The 14,066-nt window shown below is 42.3% G+C and overlaps 1 protein-coding gene across 2 annotated transcripts; it reads right to left on the reverse strand.

Moving 5' to 3' along the window:
• Window positions 1-8,203: 8,203 nt before the first annotated feature.
• LOC147896415 (uncharacterized) lies at window positions 8,204-13,264 on the reverse strand. Of its 2 annotated transcripts, none has more exons than XM_087382626.1 (8): window positions 11,894-13,264; window positions 11,627-11,693; window positions 11,313-11,375; window positions 11,046-11,206; window positions 10,850-10,925; window positions 10,687-10,743; window positions 10,429-10,539; window positions 8,204-9,332 (listed from the first exon to the last, which is right to left on the reverse strand). In XM_087382626.1, exons 1-8 carry the CDS (start codon window positions 13,051-13,053, stop codon window positions 8,979-8,981), a joined length of 2,049 nt encoding a protein of 682 aa, XP_087238752.1. In that variant the 5' UTR covers window positions 13,054-13,264; the 3' UTR covers window positions 8,204-8,978. The 2 variants fall into 2 exon arrangements, with proteins under 2 accessions (XP_087238752.1, XP_087238753.1); XM_087382627.1 differs by having other exon boundaries at window positions 9,135-9,327.
• Between the last annotated feature and the right edge of the window lie 802 nt (window positions 13,265-14,066).

Here is a 14,066-nt window from a genome sequence, read left to right on the forward strand (position 1 = left end):
AGTTGTAGATTGCAAGGATTTTAAAACAAGAGGCACACATGCCTAGAGCACTGCCCCCAAGTGGCTGACTATAATCGTTGTTGTTCCTCTTTCAAAGGGTGTCCAAAATAGTAAGTTTGTAGTAGCTAGAGCTATGCCCCTAATGGGGCAGTGCTAATCTAAATGTACCTATGAAAATAAATTTGGAGAATGCATCAGTCCACTGACTCTGTACTTATAAAAGCATTTTCTTCGGAAGCCGTGATAGCGGGCACTTACCTAGCCCACGTCCTACTTTGTATGTGCACATGCTCCTAGATGAGGTGAGTAAAAAAGAAAAAAAAACTTGTATTTTCCATTGACCAAAACAAAAGGTGCATTTGACCCTTTCCACCTTTAGGCAATGTGTTCGTGTTTGGCACCAATCCCGCGTTCAAACTTCAAAGTTCTACAACCTCGGGGGGTGCACCACTAAGTAATCCTAGGTATCATGTGTGTTCAAGGGGTATTAAAAAAACCCCTCAACTAAAATTTTGTCCTCAATAAAACCACCCCTCTTTACTTATAACCTAACGAATTTTTTTCTTAATTTGAATTAAAAATCCCCTCCTGTTATTGTAAATCTGTTAAAATTTTCCCAAATGTGGAATTAAAATACCCCTCCTTTTGAATGCACATGGTACACTAAAATTTTGGGAGGTGAACCCCCCGAGTCTACAACGCAGTCCTCATTTAGCAGTAGTCTAAGCAACCCATCGAGTTGCACTACTTCCTCATCCGGTCCTTCCTCCTCATCCAGTTGCTAGTCTAAGCAACTCATCCTCCTTATACTCTGATTCTTAGCAACTCTATCATCTTTCTATTTTTGGCTTGCCCTCTGGGTAGCTTTAGCAACGCTTCAAATTGGGCAAAGTAGAAATTAGGCATGTTTAGATTTTTTGGAAGTGCATTTTCTCTATTGGACAATATGTTGACTCTTCTTCATTGGACTTGAATGCATACTTTAAAGTGGTTGACTCTCTCTCTCTCTCTCTCTCTCTCTCTCTCTCCCCTTCTTTATCTCCTCAATTTTTCTTAAACACCTTCCAAGGAAATGCGCCAAATGGGTGCTTATTACCATCTCACTTCAGCATGCTATGTTGCAACTCATGGCATTGGATAAACATCGGGTTTCAAGGTCCTTGATTTGAATGAGAAGATTCCTCAATGGTCCTCTAGGATGTGGACAGTCCAAGACTCGATTCTACCAAACATGCACAAATTCCTTATGGAGAGGTTTGAGGATAAGATCATTGATTCCATTGAAAGAAAACCCACCTCACATATAAAAGCTAAACTATGGATCAATTGGGGCTTGATAGCTCTATCGACGCGTTAGTAGCAGAGATTATTCCTGGCAAAAGGTAGGGAGCAGTTCTGACTTGTATATATTGGGTGCAAAAGCGTATTACAACATGATGAAAACTCTATTGGCTATTCGCATCAAAGGTTTCAGAGATCTACTTAGCTGCCCAAGTCATGGGATCGATTGTTTGCCTTGGCTCTCCATCCTACAACACTCCACCAACCATAGCCATGTTCAAGTAGCCAAGGTTTCTTCAACATCATGCCCTTCTACTGGTTAGTAAGCTCTATAGCAAACAAGCCGGTATTGGTGTTGTGTTTGGAGACCGCAATGAAGAGGTGGAGACCTAGCCTATAGTGGTAGAGAACTAGCTCCTACCTGAGCACATGAGGCCTTTTCTATGCCTATCCATGGGTAGGGGAGAGGAGTACTTAACCTAGTAGCATATCATCATTGTTCTGTTAGGCATTGGGAGAGAACTCAAGTTGGTGGAGAGCTGCTCATCATAATTAAGCACAACCTTTGGCACTGGGGAGGACAAGTGAACTTGGTGGTGAGATCCAACACACTGAGAGCATCAGTGTGCTGAAGCTCATCACCAAATTGAGTTCTCCTATCCACGGACAAAGGTTGTGCTCAATTACAGGGAGCTCACCACTAGGTTGAGTTCTCTCTCCCAGTTGGCAGTGCCTTGAAGGAAGTTGCTATGAAGAAGGTTATATTCAATTATGAGGTGCTCATATTGTCCCCTGCATACGAGGCACCAAGTCAAAAGAGTAAGAAAGTGCTGACAAGGGCAAAAAGTGACACCAGGTCCCACCATAGCGGTGGTGTTGACAAGTGCTAAAAGTGTTTATAGAAGTGTCACAAAGACAAAGTGCTAGCGTCTTTGATGTAATCTCTTTTGTTAAATGTTTGCTTTGGATTTAATTTCTTTTGTTTCAATTTTGATGTAATACTATTATCGCAAAAACTATCAGATGTAATTTCTTTTGTTTCAATTTTAATGTAGTACCATTATCACAAAAACTATTGTTGATGTTACTTCGGTAGTAAAAATGGCTCTAAATAAGCACAAATGGCATATTTTTTTCCTCATTTACATTTTACAGCAACCATAGGGATCGTTGCACAAGAAACTATTGATGCCATGCTAGTCTTCATGCCAACATGGTGGTTTCTCCATGCCAACATCATTGATCGAACTAGCACGGTTGTCAACGCAACAAAAGATCGTGTTGCGTAGCGATACATGGCAAAGCTGCGCAATGACAGGTGGCAAGGAAAAAGTTGTGTGATGTAGTTAAGCCAACATGGCGGTGGTCGCTTCATGGCAACATCATTGCTCAAACCAGCACGGTGGTCAGCGCAACAAAAGATTGCATTGCACAATGATAGATGGCGAAGCTGCGCATTAACAGGTGGCAAGGCAAAAGCTATGTGATGTAGTCAGGCCAGAGACTACGCTATGCGAAGGAGGGCAGAGCAATAGTTTCTGTGCTCATGAGTAAACGCATGTAGTGCCATGTGTCGAGCTCTGTGTTGTTACAATGATAAGATTGTGTCTCATTATTATGCCAATGTAGCAATCATAATGCCAGGAAAACTTTCGGCGAGAGCGCGGGTCCACGCAAAATTCAAAATCTCATCGACCAACATGTCGCGTCGCGATCCCAAAATGGCCCCCAAAATAGTTTCGCGATTGGCTACACCCAAGCAAACATTGACCCTCTTAGATAATTTAAAAAGTTTAAGTCACGAGTGGATTAAGGGGCGAATGAGTGCATGAGTTGAGAAGGGATTAATGTTGGTATGTGAGGATTAGTGTGCTTGGTGTGTGCGGTGGTTAAAAAGAGAGTGTAAAGGGGAGATTTCACGGGGGGTACATAAAAGAATAATTCATATCGGGGGATATATGTGTGTGTGTGTGTGTGACATACATTTACTAATCAAAATTTGTGTGTGTGTACATGCGCGTGTTTGTGTGTGTGTGTGTGTGTGTGTGTGAGACACACACACACACGCACGTGCGCGCGTTTATGCTATCCATCTCTTGATGTAATGTTGTTACAATGATGTATATTGAGTTATATTTAGCCTTTTTAATGCACCTAATTCACCGGAGTGAGTTTAGCATAGTTGTTCTACAAGTCATACAATTGCTTTACTGATGGCTTAGTTAGGGTAACTACATCTTTAGTCCATTACAAATAGATTTATGAAGTTGTGATTGTCATCAAAGCATGCCTCAAAGTAGCATGACTTACGTGCACTGTTCACTTTATAATCAAGCCCTTTGAGACCTCACCAACAAAAGCAGTAGGCACCTTTTTTTCTCTACAAAAGTTCACAATAAGAAAACCTAATTTCATGTTATGTCCTATTTCTCACCACCTTCCCAAGTTGAGCCAATTATCATACAAGGATTAGATAGCCAGCAAGACTTCTTGAGATCTCGGAGGTGCAAAAAAACTCATCATCATTTGGCAATCATGATGGGACTACAAAATACAAAACTATGGTACCATGAGAGAATCATCATGGCTTCATGAAATTAAAAGCTTATTTTCTTGAATACTAACAACAATCGTGGTGGCAATTGAGGTACTAATGCAATACCAAAATTTTGGGGTACTAATTCACTATCTAAAGTGGACAAGTGACCAAGGTTAGGCATTAAAATATCTAATGGACAAGTGACCAAGGTTAGGCACTAAAATGTATGATGACCTAATGTGAGTTGGCGAGATGAGATGACTACCATTAAAAGGATACCATCTACAAGGAGGACATAGCAAAAGGGTCATAGCATCAAGTCAAGGTTTAAGAAGCCTTGCTCGAGAGAACAAAAGAAGCATAGAGGTTGGAGAAGACCCTTGTGAAACCATTTGTAAGTGAGGAAGGACATGGAGAGTAAAATGCAAGCAAATCGATCCATAAAAAGAACAAGAACGGCTCTTAAAAGAGAAACTCTTGGACTATGGTCAAGAAAAGCATGAAGAATAAGAATGAAGGAAATTTCACATCTAGTTGTTAGGTAGCGCATGAATTAAGAGTATGTTGCCACCAAGGAGCAAGGTAAAGTTCCAAAGCTTCATAGGATTGGAAGATGAGGACCCTTGAGGCCACTCTGCCACCACAAGGTAGTCACTTCGCAAAAAATATATACCTTTGTAAGACTAGAATAAGTCCAATCATAAAAATTTAGATTTTTTGTTGTTCTAAAGACCCAAAAGACCAAGTTCTTACTAAAATACGTCAAATAAACAAAAGAGAAAGAAAACAAGAAATAAAGAAGAAAGGAAGAAGGTGACAAGGCAAAAATAAACAAGCAAGTCAAGAAACAAAATCTTCCAAAAAACTAGAATTAACTCTCTCTCTCTCTCTCTCTCTCTCTCTCTCTCTCTCTCTCTCACTTTGATTTAAAACATAAAAAGCTAAAAGGACCCTTTACACTTATGTATCACTTCCTACAAAGAGGCAAAATTACATTCCTAACTTAGAAAGCACAAGCATATTCAATCAAATTCCTCTTTCCACAGATGATGTATTGGAAAAGAGTAAGAAGTTTTGCCATAAGGACAGCAAAAAGAGGAAAAAAGAAGGTTCTCTTTCCAAGAAGAAAAAGGCTAAGCATCATCATAGTTCATCTAGTTTGTCTTCTTCTTCTAGCTCTACCTCTTTATCCTCATTTGCAAAAAACCATGTAACACATATGAGCAACCACACATTTAAAATACCCCTATATTTAAAAATTTAAAATACTTCTTTATTTAAAACTTTTAATTTATTGTATAGTTGTTTTTCCCTCTTCCATACGTATACATGTTGCAATTTTTATTTTCAAAGTAGTCTCCATACATGTACATACCATATTTAGATAACTATTAAAAAACCCCCTCCTATCTATATATGGCCCATATATCTCCCCAAAATCCCCTTCCATTAACAAACCTGCTATCTACATGTTGTACAGATTGACCACTCTAAGTAGCCACCTTCAGAGCATCTATCAAGTCTATTAGATGAATGGGTGTAACGGGAAAGATGACCACATGAGCTACTTCTCTTGCACTTTGCACAGATTAGCCCAATAATGGTTCATCCAGTGCTTGCTCAACTGTTTCGAGAATGAAATGAAATGAAAGAGGCCTTCTTGAGTAGATAACGGAAGGAAGTTAATGAACAAGATGTTTGAATGCATTTGAGTAAACTAAAATTTCAAAAAATGAGTATTTGTGCTTCAAATTAGAGTACTATTCAATCATCTCATGGAGATTCTGAACCTATAAAGAGTTGCGAGGATCTGCTCCATCGAGCCATGATACTGAAATGGTGCAACAAGGTACCAAGGGTAAATACACTGAGATCAAGTGTTGGTCGAAGTTCATAACACTTACGTCAAGTCAGCTCCAACAAGAAGTGGTGCAACGAGGTACCAAGCCTAACACATCGAGACCAAGTGCTAGCCTAAGTACCACAGCACTTGTGTCAAACCTTAGCATAGTGCACACAATTGTTGGTATTAAAAGTGGATAACACTAGGTATCAAGGGATGAGAAAGGTATTGGCAAAGATAAGAGGAGACTCACACCAAGGAATAACCAAAAATATTGGGATAGAAACACTTAGAATCAAGGTTAGTATGAAGTGAAAAAGAGAAAAGGCAAAGATCAAGTACATTTTTTTGTGATGAAGAGAACATGCATATGAAGGTCTTTTGCAATTATAGTGATTGTAAAGAATGGATAGTGATGTGGGATGTGGCCTCATGTTGATCACCACTAGCAAGAGGAAAAGAAAGAAGTTGTCCTTATAAGGGAGCTCCAAGGTAATGCCCAAGACTGGAGCTAGCCATTTCATACACACTCAAATGCAATCAGTCTTCCCAAGCAAGCGTGAGTTTAAATTCAAGCCTCAAAGAATAGCTAAACACGACCGATTGCCAAACAATCAATGTCAAGCACAAGAACACCCAAAATGGGTGTTTGGACCACTAACACCTAGAAGATGATAGAGTTCAAAAGAAGACTTTTAGAAGCGTGCATTGGCTTAAACTGCACAAGTGGCGAAGCTTGAAGATCTAATAGTAACCCCAAGCATTGGCTCAAACTGCATGGGAGGCGGAGTTTGAAGATCTAAGAGTAACCCCAAGCATAGATCAATGACTAAATGATGTGCCTTACTACAAATAGTTCTTCAAAGAACGACTCCATACAATAGAGAGATGGTGGCTAATGAAAAAACAAGCTTGCCACCATCAAGGGAGTTATCATAGATAATGGGTTGAAGATCATACCCAAGAAGCTAAAATCAAAGCATTTTAAATCACCACAACCATTCCATGTGTGAATGGAAGATTAGAGGCCAGTGATAACTAAAGGCATGCCCTAGGATGTTTGCTAAAAAATGGAGGTATATACTTCATAGTTATTGTCATAGCAATTGCTATGGAAGAAAATGGACACCCCCTCTTGTTTGGTAGACCCTAGCTAAAGAAAGAAACTGTGATACATGATTGGGGTACTAAAGTCATGACAGTATGCATTGAAGGGCAAGTGGTCAAAGTACTAAACCCTTGATGACCCCACATAGGGGAATTTAAGTGAATTTTAAAAGCATAGGTTGATTGGCCATTGTCACACTTGAAAGCAAAATCAGTGGAAAGGACAACAACAAGCCACAAGCCAATACCAAAATATCCTATAGAACTTGCATGTTCGCAAAAGCAACGGATAAATGCACCGTTATGAATAAAATATTCAATATTACAATTTTCTTTTCTTTCTTCATTAAAAAAAAAAAAGAGACGAGTTACAACGATCTGCACGCAATTGTAAGTATAGAAGGGCTCAATTTGCCTTCTCAAAATTAAGAAAATCCTTGACCTCAAGTGCATTTGTGTTTGTGCCCACACGTGGAAAGGATACATTCCCTATTACCGGTACGAAACAGGGCCCATTGCCTATTACCATTAAGCTAGCTCTAGAGGGATATAGGGTTCCTTGAATTGTAAGAGGCACGACACTAACGCATCATCACAAAGGCGACATCAAAGTCGAGAATGGAGCAAGAGATACAAGCCCGACGTGACAACAAACCTTTATCGAACGAAGGGCTATGAACCTACCAAATACAGCTGACTGCTGCAAACAAATGCCTGCAAAAGAAAATAAAAGGGAAATCCTGAAGGCTGAGGAGCATGCCCATTCGCAATCAAGCGATCGAGGCCTCCAGCATCACAGACTGAGAAGTGAAGCAGTTCTTTGACCAAGGGAGCCCCTAGTTGTCAATGTAGTAGGCTGGTTGAGGAGCCAGCTGCAAGCTCAGGTAGAGAGGACGGAGGAGATGAGCAAAAGTTTGGGGGGGCTGCCCATGGCTCAAATCAGAGAAGCTATGGTTCCAATTTCTCAAAGAGAAGGAGCATCCACTCAACAATATGATGCCAACTCAATCCAAATACTACAGCTTGCTGACCCTTATTAGTGCTATCTCTGGTCCATTATAATGTAAATCATTTATTTGCCAAGTACCACAAAAGCCGGCTTGGCAATCCTTTATCTGGCCGTGGAAGATGGCCCTTTTAGATTCTGGGGGACTGAAAGTTTCAAAAGAGTTGGAATTGCGCCTGAAGTAGTCCAAGGTATCAAAAGGACTCTTTGTTCATAAGAATGAATTTTAAGGTTGCTCTTGCCTATGAGGCAGTCGGCTCTTTATTTCTCTGTACAGTTCTTTTTACTTTAATACAATTTTGAAGTTTTCCCCGCAAAAAATCGAAAAAACCCAAAAAAAAAAAACTACCACAAAAGCCTAGGGGCGGGCACAAAGATAGCATCAACAGCACACAGCTGATCTTTACATCATACTGAAATTTTTAATATTCTCTTCCCACCTTTTTGGTTTGAGGAGTGTGTAGAACATGCAGAATTGTTCATAGAGTGACAAATCCCAGGTTATACAATGAAAAAATTTATCCGCATGCTCCTTACCCTCATCACTCAGCAAGCTTCATTTGTCCTCTTTGCTTGGCTGATCTTCCCATCACATTAAAATGAGTGACACTGCAGGATAAAAGCTGCTCTCCCAGTACTGTTGATTTGAAGATTCTGGAGTACAGATAACAAGGGGCAATCTTTAATTCTACATACCAGCTGTTGTACAGAAATTTCTCTACAGGTTCTGCACATCTTGCCCTCGCTCTGCAAGCTTTTTTTTTTCCTTCTTTGCTCGGGCATCCTCTCATCCTTTCTCATAAACTAGCAAAATTTAGCATAGTACAAGCACAGCCGTGAGGGTTATTTTTTTTCTTCTTTGCTCGGGCATCCTTTCATCCTTTCTCATAAACTAGCAAAATTTAGCATAGTACAGGCACCGCCGGGAGGGTTATGAGACCCTTATGCCCCTTAATACATCTTCCTCAAGAGTCGATATACAGTTCCAATGACTGAAGCACATTGGCACACTGACCAAGGCATGGTTGCTAGGCAGAGAAAACTTGGTTAATCCCCTGGAAGATCCAGCTGCCATGCAAATTATACTGGCCTTACTGCCGGAATATCATACCAAGTTCCTAACTTTGATACAATTCAGACACGCTCTGTCCTCTTTCCATTGAGCAATGATGACCAGCAGTGCTCTTCAACTCAGAATTTGCTCATCTACCGTGAAGTAAAGTTTGAGCCCTGTGAGCACCAGCCAGCACTTGGTCGAAGCAGCTTCCTTGGCCTGGAGAGGATAAATTCCAGTTTGCACATGCCTGACGATTGGGACTTTTGGGTGAGGAAGATAACCATGCTATATTTGCAACTGGAGACCGAGGTGACCAGGTAATAACAGGTTCAGGAGTGGGGGCATTAGCAACAAAGGGATGTTGCAATAGTTCCACTGCAGTGGGTCGATCCTCTGGCTTGAATCCCAAACATTTAAGAACGAAATCCTTGCCTGCTGGACTCAGATGGTCAGGAATTGGAGGCAGTTCTCCGTTTTTCACCTTGAAAAAAAACCTAAACTGTCGACATTGACATTCAACACGTGAGATTCTGTTAGCTTAATTCAAGGCAGTCTTGACTCTCAGACTGAAAGCAGACAAACCTTTTCTTCCTATAACAAGGTGGCAAAACCACTATGGCCCTGCTTTTAATGAAAGTAAAAGCAGTTGAGATGCCACTTAAATGATTAAAAAGGATTAACACTTAACATATCATAATTCATTAACCACTGTTTTCAGTGGTTCAGCTTGACCAAAAGCAAAGGAAAGAGGGCATCGGCCCAGATAAGTGAAAAAATCATCCACTTTCTAGGAGGACCAATTAGTTGGAAAGCTGGCCTGAGGTGGTTAGGGAGACCATTGCTGGTTAGTACAGGCAAAAACACAGAATTCATGAGAACAGATCCTGCTATGAAAGTTAAGTCTACCCAATGGAAACATTAAATATATAACACTCCTCCCTCACTTAGGTTAGGGAGACCATTGCTGGTTAGTACAGGCAAAAACACAGAATTCATGAGAACAGATCCTGCTATGAAAGTTAAGTCTACCCAATGGAAACATTAAATATATAACACTCCTCCCTCACTTCACCACAGTCGTTCACCCCACATATATCCTGAGGTGGTTAGGGAGACCATTGCTGGTTAGTACAGGCAAAAACACAGAATTCATGAGAACAGATCCTGCTATGAAAGTTAAGTCTACCCAATGGAAACATTAAATATATAACACTCCTCCCTCACTTCACCACAGTCGTTCACCCCACATATATTCACAAACTGGTTCCACTGTTTAATCAGCTTTGCAATATCAGTTGAGACGAAGTAACGCCCGAAAATCTACAGTGCTAGAACAATACGTTTAGTGGAGAACAAAAATGGCAATCAGGCAATCACAGGAACCCGGATTTCTCTGCAAATCCAGGTGTGGTTCCTAATCTAAGCCATTGAAAATGTATTGTCAGTGGCCTAGGCACAAAAGGCAGAGAATGGATTAAGATATAAAAAGAAGACGAAAAGCATACTATGACTCATAGCTCACAGAAAAGGTAAACTAACAGATGCATTTGCAAGAAAGACTGAAACAACCTAACGGGGTTAGGATAGTCACTCACCCCGAGCAAATCACTCCAAGGAGGTTTTCCATCTGCCATTTCAAGTATTGTGCATCCCAAGCTCCAAATGTCGGCTGGAAAGCTATAGGAGGTTCCGTGTGCTGTCAGCACCTGCCGAATACAGACAGATGGCGTCAAATTAATCATAGCCAATTAAATTGTGCCCATTAAACACGGCCACGCTATCAATTCAAAAATCACAACCAGTTCTAGCAGTAGCAATCTTATGTGCTTTGCTCTTCAGCTCTACCAACACACCTCAGGTGCCATGTACAGCGGTGTGCCTTTTACAGAAGACGCCAAAGACTCTTCTACCTGTGGAACCAAGCAATACATGACAAAGAGGGAAAACAATACAATTAAAAGATGAATCCATACTTCACCGTGCCTGCAGTACAGCCACACAGAGTAAATACCTCACCTGCTTGGCTACACCAAAATCCGAAAGCTTAACTTGGCCATTCACATCCACTAAGATATTGGCGCATTTTATGTCCCTGTATATAAAAGCCAGTAATGAGTCAACGACCAACCCTGCCCCCAAGGCCACAAGTGTCTATGCCAGTATCTACGGTTACAACAACGAACTCTGTTAATGCAAAGCTTTTAAATAAAACCTGTGAATTGTTTTCTTCTGGTGTAGATATTCAAGACCAAGGAGAATTTGGCGTGTGTACGTCCGAATCAGATTGTCTTCAAATCGACCATACTTCTGCAGAATGGAATGCAACGATCCCATCCGAACAAGCTCTAAAAAAATGCATAGATGGCCATCCTCCTGCTTACAGGAATTGGACAAGGCAAAAACGATTCACAAATCAATACCAAGAAGAAACCTTTAGCTACTCCCATGATCTGTCTGTGAGGACAAGGCATTTACTTACAGCAGAACTCCCAAAATATCGGACAATATTTGGATGCTCCAGCTTACTTAGAACCGCCACCTCCTAATCCACAAGAAGCAACGACCGTTAGACCCAACTGCCTTCCGCCACTAATTAAACATCATTCGAAACCAAAAGCAATGTGATTACAAGATAGATAAATATAAAAACCAGAATGTAATTACGAGAGAGAGAGAGAGAGAGACAGAGAGAGAGAGAGAGAGAGAGAGAGATCAAAACTAGAATGTGATTACAAGATACATATAAATCAGAATGTGATTATAAGATATATATAAACCAGTTAAGAGTCGCACCTGCTGAATCTCAGGAGACACTACTTCCTGTCTGCTTATTTTCACTGCAAAAAAGCTTCCGTCTTCCCTGGGCAAATCACCAATTCAAAGGCATTAACAATAGACAGCGCGCAATCTGCATGCAACACACTACATCTGTCCAAGAGAAAATGCAGGTCCGACTTACAAATCGCAAAAGCCATCGGGAGCTGAAGAAACTAAAAATCTGACGACTCTGGGCATGACAGAAAATTTCACACTTAAGCTCGCAGACGAGGCAAAACTTACTGATTCCATCCTTCAAAAACAGTCCCAAAGGAACCTTGGCCCAACATGGCGCCCTTGGTCCATTTGTGGGGGCAAGGCATCCTTGTCCCTTGTGACCAAGGAGATTGAGGTGGCGAGTGACTGAACGGCGTTGAAAACAAAGTTTCTGATTGTGATCCGGTAGATAATGGTGGAGACGATGATCCATATGTTCTTTGCACAGAGAGGGATCGTTGGGCAAGAGCATCCTTGTGAAATTGTGATCCTGGCGGGGAGTGCGAATAAGGGAACGGACTCTTCGGAGCTGTAAAAGAAGGCGGTTCAATGTAGACACGGATTGATGGACGGGATGCCACAATGTGACGGTGCACCGAATTTGCTTGCTGAGAGGGTGGCTCGGGAGATGGAGCAGGAGCCTTGAAAACCATTTCCGATTTCCTCGTGACAGTAACAGCTGGGTGGTGATCTTTATCATTCTTCACGAAGGGCACTCCAGCCGGTGGAGATGGTGGTGAAGACCATGGTTTCTTGACCGGATTCAAAAGGGACTGGCTGGCATGCCTATCCAGCTTCGCATTTCTCGTTCCGTGGGGAGGAGGAGCAGGGAGAGGGAGAGGATGCGCGATGGCCTGAAATTCTTTTGCAGGGGCGGAATGCCGAGGGCCTTGGCGTGGACTTGGAAGATAGTGCTTTTCGGGGCTCAGCGGTCTGGAAGAGATCGTCTCCACCCTTCTGAACCGAGAATTGTCGAGATGGGAAGAAGAGTTCCTGCGGGAAGTGTGTCGAGCTGCAATCATGCCGACGGCAAATCCCGGCGAGGAGCTCGCCCAAGCTTGATCTGGAGGGCGTCTACGCGATGGCGAATCGGAGGAGTCGACCCCGTCCATGATATCCTGCTCATCCTCCGAAGAGCACGACGAGCTCAGAGAATCCTCGAGCTCCGGCGCCTGCTGCTGCTGCTTGCAACCCTGATTGATGAGGTTAACGATCTGGAGGTGCTGCTCTTCGTTCTCTGCACCGAAAAGCTCAAGAAGCTTGTTGCATCGGGCGTCGTCGCCGGGACGGATCTCCCAGGCAGTACGGGAGGTGGGATTGGTGGCGGGATGAACGGAGCCGGAGAAACGAGGAGGAGGATGGGAGAGCTTCTTCTTCTCAGAAACAAAGAATTTGAGGACACGCATGATGCTCGAGGGAGAGAAGAGGACGCTTGAATCGAGCTTAATTCTCTGGATGTGCTGTGTGGAGCTTCGCTAAGGAGCAATCTGTATGATGGACGAAGAAGAAGACATGCTTCTACCTTCCTTTCCTCGCTGTTTCAGTGTGCACTATTGCCATTCGCCCGCTGAGTTTGTGATGCAGTGATGAAATGCGCACAGAAACAGCACCGAACTTGCTCCGCAGAAAGCAAGGGAAGGAGGAAGAAAGAGGCAGAGAGAAAGAGGGAGAGTAAATGGGTTAGAGAAAAAAAAAAAAACAGAGTGACAAAGACACAGAGAAAGAGAAAGAGAAAGCGAAAGAGAAGAAAGGCGCCCGCTTTTGACTTACGTACACTTTGGTTCTCTGTCCAAAACGCGTTCCCTGTTACATCCGGAACGGGTAGCCCTCTGGACTTTCTTTTCATTCCTTGATCCCATTCCGGGCTGCTCTGCTCACACAGCAATCGTACTGTACAGTCCCTCGGGGAAAACTCTGCGTCCCTGCCACTTGGCTCACTAGAATCGTTTCGTTGGTCAAGCCTCGACATCATAATCACATTTGTGGGCAAGTCCGCCTCTGCCCCTCAAAAGCATTGCTTTGCGAGGCTTCCTAGAACTTTCCATCTCCCCCAGTCAAACCTGTCTTCCTTCGCTTCACGCTCAACACCTATGACCCACCATTGCCTTTCATCATCCCTCCCCTCTTTATTAGCTATTTGCCCACATTTCATCTCCTTTCAACATTTCTTATCCCTTTCATCACACCATCATATGCCTCCGTCGTCACCCTTCCCACGTCATCATTTCAAGCTCCCATTATCTTGCTCCTCAAGGAAAAGCTCACTTGGGAAGATGTGAGCATGCCTGTACATTCATTAATCGCTCTCTCTAAATAAATTCATTAATTTGTCTCCTCCCCGCCTCCCTATTAATAATCTAATTACTCCAATTAGCCTAAGGTCTCATCACCGCTATATCTAATTAAGCTAATTAACCTA

This window comes from Dipteris shenzhenensis, chromosome 12, assembly GCF_047967505.1.
Source record: "Dipteris shenzhenensis isolate YYH24624 ecotype China chromosome 12, Dip_SZ_1.0, whole genome shotgun sequence".
Taxonomy (NCBI): Eukaryota; Viridiplantae; Streptophyta; class Polypodiopsida; order Gleicheniales; family Dipteridaceae; genus Dipteris; species Dipteris shenzhenensis.

What these genes read in the sequence shown, in the direction of transcription:
- LOC147896415 (XM_087382626.1), bottom strand. Translation starts at nt 13,053, where the DNA reads ATGCGTGTCCTCAAATTCTTTGTTTCTGAGAAGAAGAAGCTCTCCCAT. An exon ending in ATTTTGGTGTAGCCAAGCAG is followed by an intron (nt 10,744 to 10,849) that starts GTGAGGTATTTA and finishes TTGGTTCCACAG; the next exon opens with GTAGAAGAGTCTTTGGCGTC. An exon ending in CTTGGAGTGATTTGCTCGGG is followed by an intron (nt 9,333 to 10,428) that starts GTGAGTGACTAT and finishes CAATGTCGACAG; the next exon opens with TTTAGGTTTTTTTTCAAGGT.